The sequence below is a fragment of the Lycorma delicatula genome, chromosome 3 (assembly GCF_047948215.1).
Source record: "Lycorma delicatula isolate Av1 chromosome 3, ASM4794821v1, whole genome shotgun sequence".
NCBI lineage: Eukaryota > Metazoa > Arthropoda > Insecta > Hemiptera > Fulgoridae > Lycorma > Lycorma delicatula.
In genome coordinates, this window is record NC_134457.1 from 4,387,468 (window position 1) to 4,413,558 (window position 26,091).

General features: G+C 30.7%; 1 protein-coding gene across 4 annotated transcripts in view; it reads right to left on the reverse strand.

Moving 5' to 3' along the window:
* Nucleotides 1–231: 231 nt before the first annotated feature.
* tup (LIM1_Isl and LIM2_Isl domain-containing protein tup) overlaps nt 232–26,091 on the reverse strand; it is a 387,091-nt gene continuing 361,231 nt past the window's right edge. For 2 of the 4 annotated variants that reach the window (XM_075359380.1, XM_075359379.1), the window contains exons 6-7: nt 17,054–17,208; nt 232–7,765 (exon numbers count right to left, since the gene is read on the reverse strand). In XM_075359380.1, coding sequence (XP_075215495.1) covers nt 17,056–17,208 — 153 coding nt within the window. In that variant the 3' untranslated portion in view covers nt 232–7,765; nt 17,054–17,055. Of the gene's footprint in view, nt 7,766–17,053; nt 17,209–26,091 lie in introns of those variants that run through there. The other 2 variants (XR_012755607.1, XR_012755608.1) reach the window with 2 other exon arrangements.

Genomic DNA, 26,091 nt, shown 5'->3' on the forward strand with positions numbered 1-26,091 from the left:
GCGCGAAAACAACAACAACAACGTTTCAGTAAAAACAAATACAGGTATATTTCAGATGATATATACATAAGAGTGTGTCATTCGTCAATGTTATATTACATAATTTGATACGCATTTAAAAAGAGTATTATTTTTCATTATTTATTTATTTTTATTATCAATATTATTATTTTTTTCATCATCATTATTATTATTAATAATAATAATAATACTATTTTGAATACGGTCGATTATTTCGATTCTTTATTTTATAATAATAATATTAATAATAATAACAAAACATAATAATTTTATTATAATTAATTCGTTTTTGATTAAAAAATATTTAAAATTATAAATAATCAAATTGTACAGTTCATTTTTATTATTTCTTTTTTTTATTATTTTTTTTTTTATTTTAAACAGAAAAAAATAAGGAAATTATTTAGTGCCAGACAAGGACAATAATAATCTTTTATGTTTTATTGTAGGTCGCATGCAAAGGAATTAACATTAGAGCAATTATATGATTCTTCTCCAAATCTACCTACCGTTAAGCAATATCGATAAAATTAGAATTTTTATTATTCGCTATTTTTAAAATAGTTTTCCCAATTAAAAAAATACTGATAATTACAGTTGATATTTAGTTTTAAAATGCTTTGTTAGTTGAAAAAAAAAAAATTAAATATATAATTTCTCATTTAAAATTAACAAAAAAATATGAAAATATTATTAACAGAAGACGAATTCACCCAGTGCTTAAATATCTTTGCTTGCAAATCGATAAAAATTTTGTCAATCGATATAATATGTCGTGAATAATCCAAATTTTCGGCAGCAGGTAAGATAAATAAACCAAAAAAAGATGAAGAATTTTTTTGTTTTAATTTAAGCTACAAAATCGTATTTCTTGGGTAGGAAAAATATTGCCCGTTTTATAGTAAAGGATCTTTTTAATATGTTATCGTGATTTCCCGCGATTAATTGTAATGTAAAATTTATTACTGCTTGTATAAAACACGTCGATGGTAGTTCACACGTACCGTAAACGAAAATTTTCAATATTTATAAATATCTCTTCAAGCTTTGGAATTATTTCAAAAAATATATTTAGCTAACAATTTATAAAACATTACTTTTTAAAATTAAGATTATTAAGCAACATTAAGCTCTTTTTATACATCAGCTAAAGAATGTTTTATTTTTTTATCTATTTTTGTTGCAACATCGGGGTTTTTTTTTTAATAAAATTATTATTATTTTCTTATTTTTTACATGAAAAACGGGAACTTTTAAAATGCTTAGTGGCAGCCGTGTAGTGGCAGCACTGCTTGATGCGCAGGCAATCTTGCCACTCGGTCATCAAGCAGCAGTGGAACGGTCAACAGCGTGCTTTTACCGTAAAAATATTTTACAAAACCGTCGATAAATCGAAAGGTTGAAGGAAGGAGTACAAAAGTTCCCGTTTTTTTGTGTAAAAACTTTTATTAATTTGCATTGACTTGATTGAAAATATATATTCACCAAAAATAAAAACAAATTTTTAATTTTTTTTTTTTTTATTAGCCCGTTGGAAATTGATACCGTATGAAAAGATCCCGCGCCTGACCAGGATTCGAACTCGGGATTTTTACATGAAATGTCGGGACGCTACCTACTCGGCCGCGGGGTCGGCAAAATAAATTCTATTTCATTACGAAATTGAAATTTACGTCTCGATAAGGTACCGTAAATTTTCTCCTTTAAAGTGCAGTAATTATTTTAGTTTTACGTACGCAAAGATTTTCATTTTTTCAAGTACAAGTACAGAAAATTGTTGTTCTAAACACATATGTAACTCGACGAGGAAAGTTAAAAAATAACAAATAAAAATGAAAACAAATTTTTAATTTTTTTTTTTTTATTTTTAGAAAATGTTAGTAACTTAAAAATCATATTGCTAGGCTTACGATCGCCCAAGGTTTTAATTATTACTATTTTTATTATTATTATGATCTTTTTCTCAGGCCAAGCCTGGCTTTTATCGTCCACAGGCGGGAGTGATCCCAAATCTACGTCCGGTCTGTTGCAGGAATTGACAAGAACTTTCCTCGTCGAGCTGCATATGTGTTTAGAACAACAATTTTCTGTACTTGTACTTGAAAAAATGAAAATCTTTGCGTACGTAAAACTAAAATAATTACTGCACTTTAAAGGAGAAAATTTACGGTACCTTATCGAGACGTAAATTTCAATTTCGTAATGAAATAGAATTTATTTTGCCGACCCCGCGGCCGAGTAGGTAGCGTTTTTATATTTCATGTAAAAATCCCGAGTTCGAATCCTGGTCAGGCGCGGGATCTTTTCATACGGTATCGATTTCCAACGGGCTAATGACCGTAGGCTGTTATGCTCGGTCTTTCATCACAAATAAAATCTATTTAAATAAAACCATTTAACGGGAAAATTCGGCTGCTGTATAAAAACCGTGTTAATTTTTAAACACATTTACCGTAATTTGTGTTACCTTTTTAATACGTAATATTTCTTAACGTTTGAAAAATGTCTTCTATTTCATAAAATACAAATAATTATTCTATTGTTTAATATATATAATGTAAACTTTATAAACATTCGAAAAGAAATAATAAAACTTCAAATTATTACCTTTATAAGTTTAATACAAAATAATAAAAGCTTCCTTTTTATTTATTTACTTTTTCTTCGCTTTATTACAGTTTTACAGTATTGTGGTATTCGAGTAGCTCGATATTCCTTTTAACAATTGTTATTCTTTTAACTGTATTTACGTAACAATGTAATTTTCTTCGATTACATCATCATCGGGGTTACAGGAAATTATAATGGAGTTAATTTTTTTATCGACCAAAATATTTTTGATTTTTGTCACCGATTTTGTATTTAATAATTTTATTTTTATTTTATTAATATTTGAGTAACATCTATAAATGGAGGCTCAATAACAGTTACCGATTATGAATTTTGTAGCGTAGAAAAAAGTTTCACTCCTGGAACACGGTACCTCCGGATATAAGGCAAATACGCTATCATTCTACCAAAAAATAGTTTAGCTGCATTATGTAACTTTTAACCTTTCTTTCTTTCTTTCTTTTCCTGTTTAGCCTCCGGTAACTACCGTTTAGATAATACTTCAGAGGATGAATGAGGATGATATGTATGAGTGTAAATGAAGTGTAGTCTTGTACATTCTCAGTTCGACCATGTAACTTTTAACCTACCGCGTATATAAAATTCCATCTATAACGATTTTGGGTTATTTAAAAACTTCAGCAGCCAAATTTGAGAAAATATCCGAACAGTGCATCCATGGAAATTGTAATTTTAATACATATCGTACAGAGAAAATTGCTTTGGTAAAAATATATTTCTACAAGCAAAATTGACATAACTCAAAAATTTCATTATAACTTTTAGAAATTACTTTTAATATTCCAAATTTTACTTCTAAATAATATTAATGAAAACGAGTGATGATTTCAGAAACGGCTTTAATTAAAAAAATTAAACAAAATTGTGAATTACTTATACATGAAATATAAACAAATGTTTAAATATTTTTTTTTCAAAAGATTTTTATTTATTAATAAAAGATCGTTCGTCGATATTTAATGAATAATTAAAAAATAAAATAAAATATATTCGTTCTACCTGTACTTAATTTGAAGGCCTCTTTAAGAAAATAAAATGTCATGAAAGACTACTTTTTTTAAAAGTATTTTTGATTAAAAAACTGATAAACTTTTTGTGTTAGAAAAACGATTTAGAATTTTTCTGATATACACTGTGGTTAACCGATATCATCTACTGTTCCGATTAAAGGTATGAAGATGCTATTTGTATCACACATTCTGTTTTAATAATAATAACAATAATAATAATTTTATTACATTTATTAAAAGTATATTAAACATATTTACATAAAATAAATTTAAAATAAAATATCCGAAAGTTATTGGTTTACTATCATCTTAAAAAGAAGAGTATAAAATCGTTTTATTTTTAGAAGAAATTGAAAATATTTTCTATCTCTTTCGTTTAAATAAAATAATTTGTTTCATTAAAATTTGTATAAAACATTTTTTTTACAAAATTATGAAAAGTTACCGTAAAATTTTTCGTTCAATTTTTACTGCGTTATAATTTTAAACACAATTTTTGAAAATCTAAGAAATGCATTTTTTAAAATTTTTTTACATAACCTACGCTAAACTTTATTCGATCTACTTCCTTAAAAAAGGAAGATGAAAATTTGTATTAATAACATTATGTAGCGATATCTCTTCGAATGAATTCAGATTTGCTCTGCTAATTTTAACTCTATCAAAAATAAATAAATCAGAATTTCAACGAGATCAAAAATCATGGTTAGTATATGGAACAAGAATACTTAAATCGGGTTTAATTGAAATTTTAAAACCGGTTTAAATCTAAATTTAAATAAATAAAATTCTACACCAAAGTGTACTCGGATATTTGCTGCTTTTAAACCTCGATTTAAAATAAAAAAATAATAAAAATTAAAAATAAATTTTAAATTAATCTTAAAGAAATAATATATTAATTTTGAAACGATACTAAATATAGTTTTACGATAAGGAATAAATCAAATTTCACTTTAATTCTTAATTAGATAATCGCCGATAGATCTATCCGTTTCTATAAAAAAGCACGTTAAATAGATATAATTTTTACGAGCTAAACGGTACAATTGTACGGAAATTTAAAAACCCGTTGTAAAAACTTTTTTATTTCATCAAATTATTTAGATATGACTGGCCAACGGTCAGTTTAAGTTTCACAACGATAAATGAATTTTTAAGCGAATGAAAAATACAAAGTGTGACCGAGATTCAAACTCAGAACTTTCAGGATGAGGGACACAGACACTACTGTTGCACCACGGAGGTCATTAAATAATAATAATAATAACTCGCTTGTTTAAACTCTGAAGTTGTAATATTTTATTCCGTTGTAAAAATAACTATCCGGAGATTATTTGTTCAGAGATGTTATATTTTTACCAGTAAAAAACCATTGTTTTTTTTTTTGTTTTTAATATCGCGTTAAATTTTAAATTGCAGGTCTCATTTCATTTGTCAAACATTTTTTTTTTAAATTTGTTTATAAGAAGTAAATTTAGTGAACGAAGGAAATTAATATTTTACTAAAATAAAATATTTCCTTTTTTCTATGAAAATTAACACTTTTTTTCATTTTCCTTTAGTTATTACGACAAAAAATGGTCTTGTCCAGTCTCTCTTTAAAAAAAAAAACCTTATAGAAATATTTTAATTCCTTCATTCCACATTTATCGCTTAAAAAGATATCTATTGAAATTTATCCATAAAATTTTATAATTTTTTGTTCTTCATCTCTTGTAAAGGTCACACATTTAATTCCTTCATTTCGATTTATCTTTCAATAAAACATTCTAATCGTTCTTTATAAAAAGAAAAAAATAACTATTATTACAGCAGATTTAATAAGTACCGTAAAATTAAACGTTTAATCTATCATTAAAGATCAATTCTTGTCTTATCCGGGTGAAATCTGTTCACAGTGTACGGTAATATGGACAGCAGTTAGCCCCTAGGAACGTTCAAATAATATCTAAACGCTTTATGTGTTAGTCAATTCAGCAAGTTGCAAATCATATAGTTTAAAACACGCGGTTTGAATTTCAAAACGAAACTCATATCCGCCGGGATCGTCTTGTGTTCCGATCTGACTTCGCGACTCTTTCAGCCAGATCCGACTTTCAGGCCGGATTGTGACCGATTACTGGTAATTAAGGGATAAGATTCTTGCAGCCGGTCGATAATCGGCGGATTTTTTCTATTTGCACGAATAATCGACGGTGGTGGGTGAATGCGAATAGGATTAGCTGTAGCCTTTGATAGGTCCTGAACTATCCCTTAAAAAATCTCGCTACTCTCAGCGGAATCCCACTGGACGCGAGGATCGATATGCTTGTTCTTCGTACGCGCTGGAGGTCAAACGCATTTGATCTTCCATGACGATTGGAGAAATGCGGGTAGCACGAACCTACGGATAATAAGGAGGTAGAAAGCCGACTCTTTTTTTCGGCCGGGTTCGGTTCTGTAGAGAATTTCGATAGGGGGTGGTACTCAAGAGTAGGGAGAATAAATTGTGAAGGTGCGACAGAATTAATCGAGAGTCACGGGCTTTATACAACCCTACAGGAGTACAAGCATAGTGCGTTTAGGTATTTCTATTTTTATAAATAAACAATTAATTAGATAAATATTTATTTTCAGAAAGGGGAGGAAAATTAGAAAAAAATATTCCAGTAAACTCTAATCCTCCCTTTACGTCGGGTAATTTTTGCAAACCTTTGCAAGGTTCCCTCGGGGTTTTACGGCCTCTTAACATTAAAGTATTTTTCGGAAACTAACTTTCTTTCTTTTTGAAATAAATCCGCCTTCACGTAAAAAAATTGTGATTTATATTATTCTGATTTAATTTTAATTTTGTAGAAATTCTCTGTTACCTTATAATATGAAAATAAATGTTTTAGCTCATTAATTAGAACAATAATACAATGACGATTTTTCCGTTTCAGAGCTTAAAGATGCGAGTTATTGAAAAAAGAGAAAAATGTTTATCTCTAGGCGTAAAATTGATTGAGGTTTATTTAAATGATCGCGCTATAAAAATTTACCTATACTAGGATAAAGATGTGAATTATCCATATATTTTATAAAATAAAAAGAAGAAAAAGAAGAATTCTAGAACACCGACTAAATTCAGTATGAAATTCGTATATACAACTAAAGCTCGTGCTGAGAGACCGTAACAAATTTTTGAATTAAGATGTAATATACGTATTCCTTACACTCTTCCTCAAGTAACCTCTTTCTACGACTACGGTGGTTCTGTATCGAAGATTTTCAGCCGTTTAGTTAATCAACGATCAGCTAATATTGTCTTGAAGAAAGGAACCGGCTCAGTAAATTCTCTACCGCCTAGGATAGGCATTGGTCAAAAATAATTTTGGTATACCTGTTGTAGAAATCAGACAAATCTTTTTTTTAAGTCTGATTATCATTTATAGAAATAATATGAAAAACATTTAACATTTTAAAAATACTGTTGAATTTCACGATTCACAAATATTTATGAACAAATTAAATCATAATTTACATTATTCTTGTTCCATAAACCTTTACAAAGCATATTTTTACAAAATGAAAGTTTTTAAATAATTTTTTTCGTTGTATGCATAAAAAATGAAAATCCTTTTTTTTATTTTTTGGCTCTAACATTTTTTTTTGCCTTCTTTCATATTTCCATCGAACAAATTTATTTTCTCTTGGACCTTTTTTAGAACTGAAGATGAAATGCTTCAGTAACTTTATTACTCTATTACTTTTTCAAAGAGAAGGGTAATGTTTATAATTAGAAAATAATGTACAGTATATTAATGTTATTCAGCTACATAAAATTATTATTACAAATTATATTTAATAATAAATTGTTTTTTCATTTAACTTATTAGTTACATTTTAAATTTCGGAAATAAAAATCAATTGTTGAAAGTAATCCAAAGCAAGCGACCTTTTCTTTGAACATTAAAAAGACACATTAACCCTGTATTACACCAAACTATTTAATAATAATAATTATAAGACGTTATTTAGTTCTATTATAATAATATATACAATAGGTTACACGCAGTCACACTGAGCATTTCAAGTTCTCTCTCTATTTACACCAGCAGACACTCCGCTACACCATCGACCTGTAAACAAGAAGAAAAACACATTGATTAGTTTTTTATTATATATGACAAAAAGGTATATTACATTTTAGAAAAAAATCAGTGTAAATTATATATATATATATATATATATTATGATAAATTACAGTGAAATGGGATGTTTTTCTCAACCAGACCGTTCCTATTATCATGAGAGAATATTAAAATAGTAGAAAAAAGGCGTCCCTACGGCCCGTTCGTATAAATCGTTCAAACGAATGAATCATTCGAGCGCTGCGCGCAGCCGCCCGGCGCACCACCATTGGTCTGCTCTTCGCCAATTGCAGCTAAAATAAAAATGTGAGCACAAAAAACCCACGCATAATTCTTTTTACGGGAAAGTAATCAGTTTTATTTGCTGCCAACAATTATAATTGACGTTTGTGAACATCGTGTCTTGAAGAATTTGGTATCCTATCAGGTACCAAAAGTCTTTCAGATGGTATATTGCATTTAAAAAGTTTTAGAATCATCCTATATATATTATCTATGTTTTTATTCCAAATTGTTCCTTTTAATTGTTTTATATGAATACTAGTTACTACTACTACTTACTAGTAGTAATAAGTTGCGGAAATACGATTCAACTTTTAATGGTATCTTTAGAAGACGTGCTACCGCTCAGAGTGGAATGTATCCCAAACAGCGATGATCTTTAATCCGGAAAAGAAGCGCATGAGATATCTTCGTACAGATTAATAAGTTTGGACCTACTATGTCCAACGTATTCGAAAGGCTATTCCTTCAAAATTTCTGGCAAATATTAGAGCAGGGAGAAGTTATTTCTGACCGTAAATTTGGTTTCCGGTGGTCACCAAATGCTTACAGGAGTAAAATTTAGTTCTCCTGCCTTTCTAGATATCGATAAGGTTTTCTATACAAACTAAAAACGAGCCTACCTCAATAACTCTATTTGATATTGCGTAGTTACTTGAACGGACGTTTTTCACAGATTAAATATAAGATGGTGTTATCTGATTTGTTTGACTCTTTCTCGGATATTCCCCGGGGTTCAGTTTGGGACCTATCCTCTACTCTGTCTTTACTACAAACATTTCGGTTACGGATGATACCGATATCGGGTCGTTTGCCGATGACACAGGAAACACGGCTATCGATGATATCCGATTTAAGCCTCGGCTAAGTTACAATCGGGATTGGACCTTCTACCCGCCAGGCAGGTGAGGAACTGGAAAATACAGATGAATCGTGCGAAGTAGACTCATATGATCACCGGGATCAGAGGGGATGACTACATTTGGATGGAGGTTACATGCCGAGAGCTGAGAGTGTGAGGTATTTCGGTGTTCGGTTAGATCGTCATCTAACATGGAAGGTTCTTATTAAGGAAAAAGCAACAACTAAATATAAAAAATTTAAGGAGGTGTACTGGTTAATAGGTAGGAAATCGCAATCGTCCGTATCAAATAACCCACTATTGCACAATGTGATCTTAAAAGCGATTATTATGACCGACAATATAAACTATTCAGCGGTTCCAGAATAAATTTCCGAGATGTTTAACGCAGATGGAACGGTTCATTCGGAACACTGAAATCCTCTAACTCACTTAAATGAGTTACCGTAAGTTCGGGAAGAAGTCAGTCGTTTGGCAACCAAGTACCAAGTGAAACTTAACGACCACGAGAACCATCTAGCAGTTACCCTCATGTACAGTGACGAAGATGAAAACGCCTACATCTATTAGACCTGGAACCTATTAACCTTTAGTCAATAAAAACTTACTCCGAACGAATCTTCTGTAACAATAGAAGATTGCAATAGTTATAATCTTCGGAGTATAACTCAGCAGAGTTATGCATCATCTAACATCTACGCATCATCTATTTATGTTTGTATTTATGATCGTTTGTGTTTGTAGTGCCATCTATTTTTATCTTTTACCTTATGTTTTTATTCGTATAATCGAATTTTTTATAGATTCTACCGCCTGGTTATCTGGACTTTATCGTTGCATAATATGCTATCTTTGATTTACCATTGCTGTTTTTAGAATGCTTTTTAATTAAGGTGTTTCAAGGAAACTCCTTTCCGCTTGTTTATTGTGATGAAATTTACTTACGGTTCCTACCTACGAAACCGGTTGTAAATGTACGATGTTAAAAAAAAATGAGTACCAAACCACATTTTTGTCAAATATTTTATAATAATATCATTTACAAAATAGTAAATTTAATAAACCGCTACACATTTTATTTGATATTTTAAAGTTTTTACTTATTACTTCCTTGTACGACGTAATAGTATTGTGAACGAGAAAATTTCGGTTTTCAAATTTCAACGGAAATATCCATTTTGACCATCCCAAGATACGTATGTATCTTGCATAACTCAAAAACGCTTAGCCATAGGATGATGAAATTTTGGATTTAGGACTGTTGTAACATCTAGTTGTAATCTTATGATTGCAATCGACTGAACCAAAAGTGTCCAAAATGTTCAAAATCAAATAGAAATTTGAAGTTTTTCTTAAATGCACTAATAAGCTCTTATCGAGAGCTTTTCAACGATAAATCATAAGAGGTACTTATTTTCATCGGTTCCAAAGTTAAGGCCAAATAAAGTGTTAATGAAATATTTCGATCTTAGGGGTAGGCATATCGATTCGAATCAGACTTCATCTCCTTTTTTTTAATTTAAATATGACTTATTAATAATTATTAACTTCTGATTGTAAAAACAAATTTACGATGAATTAAAAATGCAATAAAAAATACAAATATATAAAAAATATAGTAATTTAATAGGCGTACAAAGAAGTCATGTGGTGTCCACATCAGATTTATTTTATATTATAAATAAAAATATTATCACAAATAACGTAAAACCAATCTCGATCGATTTAAAATGCCAATAATCTTTTCTTCTCAGATACTCCGATTGTCCAAGTTTCACTTCCATGTAAAGCGACACTCCAAACATACACTTCCAAAAATCTTTTTCTGACATTTAAAATAATTTTTGACGTAAACAAATTATATTTCTTACTGAAGGCTCGTTTCGCTTGTGCTATTCGGCATTTTATATCGCTCCTGCTTCGTCCATCTTTAGTAATTCTACTTCCCAAATAACAAAATTCTTCTACCTCCATAATTTATTTGCTGTTAAAATGAATTTTCCAGCAATTTATTTGCTGTTAAAATGAATTAAAATCGCGTCTTTTGTAGATTTTTAATGATAAAAATGTTTTGTATTTTTTGTGATCGAATTAGGGGCACATAAGGCAGAGATAACAGGTGAAAACAATGAATTCTAGTCTGATTACAGATTCATAAATAACTTTAAGCAAAGAAAAAAAATCGATTTCTTTTCTCACCTTACGTTCGTTTATCAAAACCCTGTCCTATATTTAAATTTTATCTGATATTCTGAGTTTCAGTACGTTATGCAAGCACCGTTATAAAAAAGTATTTGGCTGTTCGAATGAATTAAAACAGATATTTTTTGTTATTGATTAACGGTCTAGTAACTGAGACCAGATAACACAAGTTGTCTGTTGTAGACTTTAACAGAGAACGATTCATCAAATTCTTACATCAACAACTAGACAGCATATCTAAATTTCAATGAAATCGATCCAGTAGTTTTGGAGATTTTCTACCCGTAAATGTTTATACAAGAATACTATTTTTCCTATTCCTCATACGTCAAAGAGTAAAGAAAATTCAATTTCACTCCCTCCGAACCTCATTGTGCGACCGAAAGTAATACGGTACATTTCTTTGAAAGTCAATAAAAACTAACCGCTAACTGAATAAATAATTTTTTTCGTTGTCAAGGAAGGGAGACGTAATTTTTATTATAAGATAATTCTCGTCTTTAGAAATTATATTCTGTTTCTTTCATCTTTCTTTTTTTGTTCTATATACTTTTTTATATAAGTTTATAACCGAAACGTATATTTCAAAAATTCTAATTGTAAATTTACTATATAATTTGATTCATTTATTTAATATAAAATTATTTCAAGAATGACCATAAAATGTTTAATGTCTTCAAATTATTTTACAGAAATCTAATAATATTTTATTTAATTTATAATTAATTTAATTTGTTGTTTTTTAATTTAAATTAAAAAGAAAAAAGGAAAAAACATTTTTTATAGATTCCTCCAAAATCTTAATGGAGTAGCCAGTTAAAGAATTTTATAAAAAATACTTTTGAGAATAAATAAAAATTTAAAAAAATATAATTATGTACGTAGATAAATTAAAAGTTACCACCACTTACCCGAACATTTTTCTGTGCGTTTGAGGGTGTAAAACTCATGAGAAATTCGACTAAATTTTAAGTTAGCTATAATAATGTGGTTTTTATTTTATAAAAAAAAAAAAAAATATTTATTCTAATAAATATTTTTTTAATACTCAAGAATCTATTCTTGAGTATTAATACTTTTAGTATCGATCCTTTAAGGATAATATAGGTTAATTCTGTTTTAGGTGTGTTGACGAGAACGCTATTCTTGACTAAATCAATGTTCACCGGTTTTAAAAGTTGACTAAATTAAAACATTATTTTGTATTTTTAGTTTTGTTTTTTATAATTTTTTTTGTTTTCAGTCATTTGACTGGTTTGATGCAGCTCTCCAAGATTCCCTATCTAGTGCTAGTCGTTTCATTTCAGTATACCCTCTACATCCTACATCCCCAACAATTTGTTTTACATATTCCAAACGTGGCCTGCCTACACAATTTTTTCCTTCTACCTGTCCTTCCAATATTAAAGCGACTATTCCAGGATGCCTTAGTATGTGGCCTATAAGTCTGTCTCTTCTTTTAACTATATTTTTCCAAACGCTTCTTTCTTCATCTATTTGCCGCAATACCTCTTCATTTGTCACTTTATCTACCCGTCTGATTTTTAACATTCTCCTCCTATAGCACCACATTTCAAAAGCTTCTAATCTTTTCTTCTCAGATACTCCGATTGTCCAAGTTTCACTTCCATGTAAAGCGACACTCCAAACATACACTTTCAAAAATCTTTTCCTGACATTTAAAATAATTTTTACGTAAACAAATTATATTTCTTACTGAAGGCTCGTTTCGCTTGTGCTATTCGGCATTTTATATCGCTCCTGCTTCGTCCATCTTTAGTAATTCTACTTCCCAAATAACAAAATTCTTCTACCTCCATAATCTTTTCTCCTCCTATTTTCACATTCAGCGGTCCATCTTTGTTATTTCTACTACATTTCATTACTTTTGTTTTGTTCTTGTTTATTTTCACGCGATAGTTCTTGCGTAGGACTTCATCTGTGCAGTTCATTGTTTCTTCTAAATCCTTTTTACTCTCGGCTAGAATTACTATATCATCAGCAAATCGTAGCATCTTTAACTTTTCACCTTGTACTGTTACTCCGAATCTAAATTGTTCTTTAACATCATTCACTGCTAGTTCCATGTAAAGATTAAAAAGTAACGGAGATAGGAAACATCCTTGTCGGACTCCCTTTCTTATTACGGCTTCTTTCTTATGTTCTTCAATTGTTATTGTTGCTGTTTGGTTCCTGTACATGTTAGCAATCGTTCTTCTATCTCGGTATTTGAACCCTATTTTTTTTTAAATGCTGAACATTTTATTCCAGTCTACGTTATCGAATGCCTTTTCTAGGTCTATAAACGCCAAGTATGTCGGTTTGTTTTTCTTTAATCTTCTTTCTACTATTAATCTGAGGCCTAAAATTGTTTCTCTTGTCCCTATACTTTTCCTGAAACCAAATCGGTCTTCTCCTAACACTTCTTCCACTCTCCTCTCAATTCTTCTGTATAGAATTCTAGTTAAGATTTTTGATGCATGACTAGTTAAACTAATTGTTCTGTATTCTTCACATTTATCTGCCCCTGCTTTCTTTGGTATCATGACTATAACACTTTTTTTGAAGTCTGACGGAAATTTACCTTTTTCATAAATATTACACACATGTTTTTTTATACGAGTTTATTTTTTAGTCTTCAATTATCAATTTATTTTTCTATTATTTATCGCAAAGAGCTTGCAAACGACATTCGATTTCAATTTATCTTAACTACAAGTCGATGAAGAATATTACATAAAAGATTTTACGCTGACGTTAAACATATAGACCGGTATATACACACCACGAAAACAGATAAATAAATAATTTATTTTATTACTCCTTTATAAGCGTTCGATATAACTTTCATTTAACGACTGCAGTTAGCGATTAAAAATATCTTTTTAGATTATAACAAATAATTACGTACGATTTACAATTAAAGCTGGAATAAAATAATGAAGAGATGTTAGTAGAATTACATTACGTCCATATCTAGTTATTTTTATTAAAGAAAAGAAATAATTTAAAAAAACGGAAACCGAAAGAAAACAACAGACAGAAGTTTTATACTAAAGGAAATGCCATAAACGGTTAAACGCCTCGAGCAATAAGAAATGCAGAACGACTGGCGCTCGTACTCGCAGTAGTTAGACGAATTCTATGTAGATGACAACGAGCGGTTTTTATTTTGTTTCTTTCATCGACTCAAGGTAGCCGTGTTTTTTTTACGACGTTTCGTTCCTTTTTTAACGTTTTATTACATTAAAACTGCGTTCTTCAACGTAAATATTAATAATTTTTAAAGGTGTTAACATACCAGTAAATTTATAAAGTAATAAATTACGTCTTTTAGAATAAATAAATATCGGTATAAATATAAAATAAAAATCGGTATAAAATCAACGGATAATTTATTAATAAAAATACACTCGAGTATTATACATATTTAAATTATATATAAATATATATATAAGCTTATAAAGTATCGGAATACTTAAGTAACTTTTCAACTGTTAAAAGTACAAAAAGAGAATTATTTAATAAACGATCTATATTTCTCGATTTGAGATCACCCGAGGGTTCGCATAAGAAGCCGATTCAAAAATTTTAAACCAGAACCCAAATAGTACTCCTGTACCTCAAAATAGAAAATTTTGAGGTTGGGGCATTTATTAAATTTTTTCCTGTTTCAATGTCGAGCAGATATTTAAAAAGTATAGTAAACCGCTTTTAAAACCGGCTATGAAAAAACATTAAACGGTCAGTATTAGGGTTAGGGCTTTCGTACCTGATTAAAGGAGAAGGATCGACTAAAATAGCGGTAGAAAGATGAAGCATAAGCCGGAGAAGTGCAACGATTATAGAAGACCTAAAAGGAAATTACCGTTAATTAGATGAGGTTGACGAGCCAAGCTAGCGTTCATTATATTTTGTTAGGTTATGTTAATTACGTACTATTCGTCAATACACGGAATCAATAAAATCAACCGAACATAACCTACGCTCGCATCGCTCGCTAACCTTGTCTAACTGACGTTAAAAATACAAATTATAACTTAATAAAAATTCCGAAAATGTAGCGTAAGTTATTACCTAAATACAACACTTAAAAGGTTTTAAATCAGAAGAAGTAAATAGCGTTTCAGATAATATAAATTTTAATATCAGTACAATTGAGTGCGTATGTCGGGCACAGTAGTGTTGCCGGCATACATCGCCAATAACCGCACAAGTCGACGTTTGCTGTGCATCTATACAAATGTCATCGATGAATTCAGAAGCTAGCATGTAATTCCTAACGTCGAGTTAAATCTCAGCATTTAGAAAAGACAAAAAAAAAAACCTTATGCTTATTTTATACAGCGGAAAAACGAGGTGATTACTACCTTTTTTTCAACAAAAAAAAAAGAAAGAAAAACATCTATCATTAATATTGAAATCGTCTAAATACATTTTTTATCTTGTATAACAAGAAATATCATTTGTATAAAGTTTTAAAAAGTTTTACTTAAAAAAAAACTTATAGAAATCATATTTTCCCCTCCGTATCCCTCTCTCTCATTCTCTCTCTCTCTCTCTCTCTCTCTCTCTCTCTCTATATATATATATATATATATATATATATATATATATATATATATATATACTAGCAGACCGCGCATTGCTTCGTTATTGCTAGATTTGAGTATGTATATATATATATATATATATATATTAAATGAACACAATTGAAAGTTTGATAAGACATTAGAAAATGAACATGACAGAACTTCAAAAAATTTAACCTTTCCCTCTTTCATTTTCCCGTCTTCCTTTTCTCGTTTTCATCTGTACAATATCCTCTTTAACTCGTGTCCCTTTTCCCCGTTTCCTCCCATAATCCTTTTATTTCCCCGTTTCTCTTTCCCTTATTCTCTTATTCCTTCATCTTTTCCCCATTTCCCCTTTTATTTACCCTCTTATCCTTTTCCCCGTTTTTTCCAATTTCCCCTTCTTCCATTTTTACCTTTTTTCCTTTTACCTTTTCGATTTTTCCCTCTTTCCCTTTTTCCCTTTCTCAGTTTTTGCCCGCGGGTAAATCGGTCCGGTAGTTTTTTAGTCTATAGCGGACACACATGTTGGAAACATTGAAATGGAATCGTAAAATATTTGGTATAGCGTGTGCTATTTTTACGTCCAACAGATAGCGCTGTTTTTCAAAAATAATGTTTTTTTAGCTGTCACAGGTGTGACATCTTAGGTATATAAAAACACGCGCTTATTCGAATGCATAGTTATATTGAAAACAGTGTCAAACCTGAGATTTTTATGGAAACACTACTAACTTATTGCCAATTTAATTCTTTTTTATTCCTCGACCCGGAAAGCTGAAGGTAAATAAATCCAAAAGTAAATTTGATAAATTCTTTCACAGAAAAATTGAGAGGGTGTTTTACAGATAAACTGTTTGTTGCGATGACGTAATAAAGTGTACGCGGGCAAGGCAAGCGTGACATAAAAAGTTGTACTGCACCGGAGGAGAGAGACATCTCATCATTCGATCGACTGTACTATACGTCTTCAATATAAAACAAATCTTTCATTATCTGTACCGATTTTCCTTCCTAAATAAGATTATAATTAACGACATTACCTGACCCTCTAGGGGAAGGCATTCGCCTTGTGACGCCGGTCGAATACCACACCGGCTTTCATAGTCCTGAGATTTTATCGGAGGTCGTTTTTTAGACCCTCTAAACTTGATAACACACTACATAGTCGTCGGTTCGGTCTCTGTCAGGATTCCACCGATGGAAATACCTTTGGATCGGTTTTTAACTTTGAGAAAATAGAGGGGAAAATGTACCAAAACATTTTGATGTGGATTTCAGCAGCAGGAAAAGTGACTTGCGCTCGAGAAACAAGTAGTATATATTTATATCGTTTTGTGTAAAGAGATAACTTACCGTTATGGGCTAGAGGCATCATGATGAAGGCTGTCATCACTCTCGAGGTAGGTGACATAGGAGTCAGCGGAGTCAGGATGAACCATATCACCAGGCGGTGGTCCTAGGGAATCGTGAGGTGGTGGTGGACCGCCATGGAGGTCGTACCCATGCATCTATAAAAAAAATTACAAATTATTTGAATTTAAGTCGGCCGATAATATTTCTTATTAAAAATATTAAAATATTATTCAAACAAATTAAACGTCTTTTAACGTAAAGAATAAAATAAAAATAAAATATATATGTTTATATAATTTAAAAAAGATAAATAGTTTAACGGTAACAGATGTTCACAAAGAATGCAAAAATACTATATAATTGAAAAATATGTTATTTTTAAAAGAAATCAGTCGAATACCTATTTTAAATGAATAAGTTTCACGTAGGTTAAATGCGATAAAAAAAAGTTGCAATAAAACATTAAAACGTGTAGTAATTTAAACCTATATGTATATTATCCTTCTTATAAAGGCGAAGTAAATATATTAAATAAAAAGTTGTTGCAGTGATTTATAGCGATAAACTATTCGTGAATCATTGATTAATAATCCCGTACGATAAAACAAGAAAATATACTCTATTACATTTAGATATATTTACTCGTAATATTATCCGTTATTTGAATTTACTTCTTGCTTGTAACCTTCAAAAAGCTCTGACACTTACTGCAAAACAACGTTCTGAGTTAATTAGAAAGCCAAAACGTTTACCGTATCGGAAGAAATATTTAAATTCTGGTCGGTCGAATAAAATAAATAATAAACGACTCATCGAAAAGTTGACTATGAAGATACTCTTTTTCTAATAAAACTCGGGTAGGTTAGATAACAATACATTCCTCTTTCTATAGCGTTTAGTTACGATGAAGCGTTGGAAGGATGAACAGTGTACGTTTATGACAAAAATATTCTACAAAAATAGCAATTATTTCGACGCTACTTCGATATACATCGGAATGAATCGGCCCATTCCATTAAAATCTGGATGCAGAAATTTGAAAATGCAGAATCAACGTCGAACGAGAAACCTCTATTGGTAATAAAAGAATCGTACACGACCTTGAAAAGACGGCCACCTTATCATTTACAATATTACTCAGCCTCGATGCAGCTTATCGTCGTTTGATTTCACTTTTGGAGCTATATTCGAAAGATTCCTCAAAAGAATTTAAACATACATCCGTGTAATTCAAGTAGTAAATTTTTTGTTGCCGTGTTTCGAATATCATAAACGTTATATAATTCAAAAAGTTATTTACTATATGCTGATGAATGAAAAATCGCTTTTTTATTTATATAGATATATGAATAAACAAAACTTTTAGCACGGTGCTAAAATTTTTTTTTTTTTTTTTTTTTGTCTTCAGTCATTTGACTGGTTTGATGCAGCTCTCCAAGATTCCCTATCTAGTGCTAGTCGTTTCATTTCAGTATACCCTCTACATCCTACATCCCCAACAATTTGTTTTACATACTCCAAACGTGGCCTGCCTACACAATTTTTCCCTTCTACCTGTCCTTCCAATATTAAAGCGACTATTCCAGGATGCCTTAGTATGTGGCCTATAAGTCTGTCTCTTCTTTTAACTATATTTTTCCAAACGCTTCTTTATTCATCTATTTGCCGCAATACCTCTTCATTTGTCACTTTATCCACCCATCTGATTTTTAACATTCTCCTATAGCACCGCATTTCAAAAGCTTCTAATCTTTTCTTCTCAGATACTCCGATCGTCCAAGTTTCACTTCCGTATAAAGCGACACTCCAAACATACACTTTCAAAAATCTTTTCCTGACATTTAAATTAATTTTTGATGTAAACAAATTATATTTCTTACTGAAGGCTCGTTTAGCTTGTGCTATTCGGCATTTTATATCGCTCCTGCTTCGTCCATCTTTAGTAATTTTACTTCCCAAATAACAAAATTCTTCTACCTCCAAAATCTTTTCTCCTCCTATTTTCACATTCAGCGGTCCATCTTTGTTATTTCTACTACATATCATTACTTTTGTTTTGTTCTTGTTTATTTTCATGCGATAGTTCTTGCGTAGGACTTCATCTATGTGCTAAAAATAACCAACCGTAATGAAATATACCAGAAACCAGTGTACGATACTAAAGTCAGGTATTTTATAAATATCACAGCTGTTAATACAAGTTACGAATACCTCTATTATGAAATAAATCACCACGTAAGTTGCTTCAATTCAGGAAGGAATAATAAATTATTTAAGAATAATTAGATTTTAATAATTACGTCAGTATAGAGTTTTATATAGACAACCGTTTCATGCGGTTGTTTTTGTTCTTCTTCAGAACATAAGTCACGATGTTTCTGTTAACCGTATTTTGCAATTATAAAATTATTAGAGGAAGGTTTAAGAATAAAGAGTAAATTAAGGAAAATGGGTTACATGGATAAAAGAGCCGGAATATTTGAATTTTCTCGATTCAATTCGAATTGAAATTTTTCATCAAAAATATATCTATAACAGAACGGATTGTTATGTTAATTAATACATCGTATTGTTCTGATATGTATAACTTTCACGTTACCAGTTTTAATACAATATGTTTATAAAGTCCAGGAACCCTTAAGAAAATTTTGAACAGTAATCATATTAGCAAATGCTCCTCAAAACGATCTGTTTTCAGTATGAGACAACCGCATTGCCAGCCCGCAGGAGAGCAACTCAAAAATTTAAAATGCAATCGGTAGGACTGGGACAAATCACTTTTAAAGAGCACTGAAAAACAAAAAAATTGTTGTAAAAAGGTGTGTGTGTGTGTTTCTATATACGAATATACGAGGGTAAGTCAATTATTATCCGTAATTAAGTTATATTTTTGTTTATGTTGGTAGTACTATCGTTTTGCGTAGAAGACCCATGCGTGGTTTAATTGTTGTTATGTTAGTGCAGTTTTGATGCTGCTAGGGTAGTTCCATTATAGCTGTCCTGACGTTAACCACGGCTGCTCCGCTTTCCGTTTGCATCAAAGAAGAACAACGTTCAGCGATCTGTTTTTTGTGGTCGGAAGGTGTATCAGGGGCCGAAATTCATCGAAGACTTTCGGTACAGTACGGGAACAGTGTGTTGCCGCAACGGATGGCTACGAACGGATCGAAAAATTCAAAAACGGTCGTACAAGTGTTACGCACGACAAAGGAGCCGGACGATCGTTTACCGCCACAAATGAGGAAAACATTGTGCGTGCACGCGACACGGTTTTCTTAGACGGACGAGTAACTATCGATGAAGTGGCACATCGTCACCAAATCAGTCACGGTTCTGCCTACGAAATCATCCACAACAGACTTTGGTTTCATAAAGTCTGTGCAAGATGGGTCCCAAAACAATCCACAAAGTCGCATAAACAAACGCTCTTGAACAGCTGCCGAAAACATTTGGATCGCTACGGTAATCTTCTTAGACAAAATCATCACCGGTGACGAAACACGGATGCATCATTACGAGCCAGAGAGTACACGGTAGAGTACGGTATGGAAACATCCAAATTCGTCCTGCAAAAAATGTTCAAGACCCAACCGTCCGCAGGAAAACTGAAGCTTACGGTTTTTTTAGGACTCACAAGGCCCAGTACTGGATTATTATGAGGAAAGGGGAACGACAATAAACAGTGCGCGTTACAGTGAGACGCTTACTGCCAAGCTGAAGCCTGCGATTCGAAGGAAACGCCGAGGACTGCTGTCGAAAGGTGCTGTGTTGTTTTGCACGACAATGCCCGCCCACATACTGCCGCCCACACTGCTTAAACGCTCCAGAAACTCAACTTTGAAGCGGTGCATTCCTGGCTCGCAGCTCAACCGAAAACCTTCTTTTATAAGGATATTAGGAAGCTTGTGCAACGATGGACCAAGTGCGTTGAAATGCAAGGGAACTATGCTGAGAAATGATGTACATATAAGTTTCCTATTTGTATTGCAATAAAATTTATAACTACACTGCGGATAATAATTGACTTACTCTCGTGTATTTATATATATACATATCCATAAATGAATTTATGTTTTCAAATGTGTGATGTGATTTCTTGTTAAGAACTCGTATTCGAAATAATATTTCGAATTATTAAATTTTAATTATTTAATAATTAAAACGAAATTTTTAAAATAAATTTATATTTAACTAAATTTAATCTGTTGTATGAAAAATAAAGTTGATGTAGGTACCAATTATTATTAATTTTCATATTTTTATTCTTCAATTAATTATTATTTTAAATTAATTTTTGCTGAGAAAAACCAAGGTGAATAAAAGAAAAAATTTAATTCTATAACCAGCAGAAAAAATATATAAAAAATCATTGATCTCAAATATCTGTTGGCGTGGTAGCTCACGAACTTGGAACATCTCGTCATTATTTACTTATTTTTTGGTAAATTTATAAACGGTAAAATAATTATAATAAATTTAACACACGGTTTGTTAAACCTGCTCTTAATTTAGAGTTGTATTTTAAAAGATAAATTTTTTGTACAGAAATCTAACGCATATAACTATAATTACCCCGTCGAAAAACTCTCAAGATGTGATCGATTAATTAACAAATTATTTGAAGCGATGTTTAAATTTAAAGAAATTTAAATTTTAAATGCCCGGAATAAGTAACAAATTTAGTTAATATTTTTGTAATTCTTATTTTACCGAACTTGGTCTGGCATCTTACCAAATATTCAAATGTTTTTTAAATCGTTGAAAAAAATATAATACAAAGTTTTAAGTTTTATATTATCTTTATTCGATTAGACCTATAGGCATAATATTAAAATGAGAATCAGAAGAGCGTTCGTATTTACGTATCTTGAACCTAACTTTTTTTGTATACAACTTAATATAAACAATAAACACTTTTCAACATAAATCTTTTGTTTAGTATTAGTTTATCTGGGAAAAAATATTTAAAAAATTATTAATTCCTTTTTAAATTCATTTTGTGAAGTTGTATAAGTACCGTACGTAAATTGCTTCATGTTTTATGAAAACTATGTACTCCACCATATTTAAATATCGCTGTTAGCATAATAAGCTTGAATATTTGTTCAAATATTATATATTTATAATATTATTATATAATATTAAAATAATATATATTATAATATTAAATAATAATATATTAAAATATTCTAGCCGAGAGTAAAAAGGATTTAGAAGAAACAATGAACGGCATAGATGAAGTCCTACGCAAGAACTATCGCATGAAAATAAACAAGAACAAAACAAAAGTAATGAAATGTAGTAGAAATAACAAAGATGGACCGCTGAATGTGAAAATAGGAGGAGAAAAGATTATGCAGGTAGAAGAATTTTGTTATTTGGGAAGTAAAATTACTAAAGATGGACGAAGCAGGAGCGATATAAAATGCCGAATAGCACAAGCTAAACGAGCCTTCAGTAAGAAATATAATTTGTTTACATCAAAAATTAATTTAAATGCCAGGAAAAGATTTTTGAAAGTGTATGTTTGGAGTGTCGCTTTATACGGAAGTGAAACTTGGACAATCGGAGTATCTGAGAAGAAAAGATTAGAAGCTTTTGAAATGTGGTGCTATAGGAGAATGTTAAAAATCAGACGGGTGGATAAAGTGACAAATGAAGAGGTATTGCGGCAAATAGATGAAGAAAGAAGCGTTTGGAAAAATATAGTTAAAAGAAGAGACAGACTTATAGACCACATACTAAGGCATCCTGGAATAGTCGCTTTAATATTGGAAGGACAGGTAGAAGGGAAAAATTGTGTAGGCAGGCCACGTTTGGAGTATGTAAAACAAATTGTTGGGGATGTAGGATGTAGAGGGTATACTGAAATGAAACGACTAGCACTAGATAGGGAATCTTGGAGGGCTGCATCAAACCAGTCAAATGACTGAAGACAAAAAAAAAAAATATATTATAATGTTATATTTTATTCAAAAGACTCTTTGAGCACATTATTTAGTTATTAGAGTCGCTAATCTTTTAAGATAATTTTTTAATGACGATATACGAAATTAATTTTGTATAAAGAACAAAAATTCCATTCGCTAATTCCTTTTAATATTTATTTTAATTAATTTATATTTAATAACTCCCATCTATTTTATTCCTTGAATAATAAAAAAAAATTCTTTGGTTTAAATAAAGGTAGGTTATTTCCATAAAAAATAAAATTTGCTTAAAATTTGACGAACGATTCCAAAGAGTTTCCTCATGAATCTACGGTATAGAAGGGGAAAAACGAGTGAAAATGAACGCATTGAAATTTATCAAAAGTTTACTTACAAACGTCGGTCACGTCGCCCCGTTCTATTGATTCATCGTTAAAAGATACATAGCGTATTTAATCATAGCAAGGAAATACGTATAATCCCCTTAAAGGAAATTCAAATTCCCTTTTTTGTATCGATCTAATACGCTTAAATTTATTTTATCATTACATATTTAATAGAAATAGAATGGCGTTTCTCAACCTGGGGGTCACGGTGACCTGAAAGGGGGGGGGGTTGAGATTAGCTTACAATTGTCCAGGTAAACAATAATAAAATGATTTTACGAGAAAAAAATTATAAATATATTATTTACATTTATAAGTACACATGTAAAGAAAATAAATTAATAAGACGACCGCCTTTGCTTTTCATTTAAAAGTTTTTGCGTACGCGGATCTGTATGTTAGAAACACACAAAACCAAATTTTCAAGTTGTAAAAGACGATTCCTATATTTAGCTTTTAGCGCAACAGTAGAAGAAAAACCTTTTCGAACTTTGAAAAACCCTTTTAAAAACTTAAATAAAGGCACCAAACGTACGCTTCGCATTCGAAAATAAACTGACGTTTAGCAATCCCTTACGCCTCTTTTATACTGATACGCCGTGTTCAAACGTTTCATACGCGCGTTCGAACATGACGTTCTCGCTTCGAATATAACGAAAGCAGATCAAATTACAAGTAGCACGTACACGTGAATTTGGAACCTGTAAATCGCTCATCTTTGTACACTTCATACATGCACCGTTAATAGCTTTCGCTATCGACATAGTTAAATAGTTTTAAGTAGGATTCATCCGGTTGGGGTTAGGGAGTCGCGAAATATTCGTTACATAATTTTTTTACTTTTTGGGGGGCCGTGGAGCTAAAAAGGTTGACAATAGCCGAATTATAGAGAGTTCTTGTTAAAAGGAATCGCGTCTGCTGCCAATGTAGTCCCTGTACTGTCGTACAGTGTATTTAAAAGTTTAGGAACGAGAATTAATAGATTATGTTTAGTAATATATCATGACAGGACTGTTAGTTTACATTAAAAATGTTTCTACGATCTAGCACAATTTAAATAAATATAAAAAAAACGAGCGTAATATTAACGAATGATTTTTATGTATACTGTATATATAAAACTTTGAATTCTTACTTTTCAGTAGTCAATTTAAATAAATTACTTGACCGTTTAAAATAATGTTTTCACTAGTTTATTTAAAATAAAATTAAAAGCACTTTTGTTAAAAAAACATTACGTGTTCGATGAATTTTTAAATAATTTTAATTAAAAAATAATAATAAAAAACCTTGAATTAGTTGCATCTCCCCTGGATATTTTCATAAAAGTGTGTTAAAATAATTTGTATTAACGCCTTGTGAATCGTTAAATATTTGATAATTATTTTTTATGTTCGATATTGTTTCGTGTTTTTATAAATTAATTAATATGGACTTTAATCGCATCTATATTTTATTTTGTAATGAATTGTGCATTCTGCGATTTTTCTCGGATTATTTAAGGATTTACCACGGTTTTCTTAATTCATCCAAACAAATAGTGATTATTTCCCGGATAACAAAAGACAGTTCCTTATTTTAACCGTAGGATACCTATTCTGACGTAATCGATCTATCGGGCGATTCAAAAAGGACATCGCAACTTTAAAAGCACATATAGATTTATTGCGATAACTTACAGATTCGGTGAGATCTCGTTTTATATAAAAACAATCAAGATTTGACTCGCGTAATTCATTATTACTGAATTTGGTCATCAGCGCTGTCACCAGTGTTATCAAAAACGGATAAATTTACTGGAACGAAACGGTGTTCGCTGTGCGTTTTGGTTACACGATCTGCAGTCGGAAACTGCAGTCGGACGTAATTTTCGTAAAGAAGTGCGGTAGGGAATCTCCTAGTACGCGTACAATTTAATCTTGTCACCGAACCTTCGTCGAAGCAGGTTGTTCTTCCAGACAGAATGGCCCGATCTTTTTACTTCCTGGTACAAAGTAAAGGATGTATTGTGATCCCGAAAAATTTTGGTTTTCAGATTTCAACAGAAATATCCATATTGACTAGTTACGGCGAGATTTCTGTACGTACGTATGTATCTCCAGTAACTCAAAAACTATTAGCCGTAGGATGTTGAAATGTTGGATTTAAGACTGTTATAATATCTATTTATGCACTTCCCCTTTTGATTGCAATCGCTGAACCAAAAGCGTCCAAAAGAACCCAAAACATTTGGATTTTGGACTTTTTCTTAACTGCAGTAATAAGCCCTCATTCAGAGATTTTCAACGATATATTATAAGTGGTACTTATTTTCGTTGGTTTCAGAGTTATAGCCAAATGAAAGTTTAATTAATGAAACATTTGGATCTTAAAAGGGGAAGGCACATCGGTTGGAATCAGACTTCATTTCCTTTTCTTTAATTTAAATATGACTTACTAGTAATTATTAACTTCTGATTGTAAAAAAAATTTACGATGCATAATAAAAAAATATGTGAAAAAAAAATGTAATAAAAAATACAAATATATAAAAAAATATAGTAATTTAATAGGCGTACAAAGAAGTCATGTGGTGTCCACATCAGATTTCTTTTATATATAAATAAAAATATTATCACAAATAATATAATAAATATATTAATTATTTATAATTATTAATCTCTGACTGTAAAAAAAAAAATTACGATAAATAATAATTCAATAGCATTAATGAAAAATATGA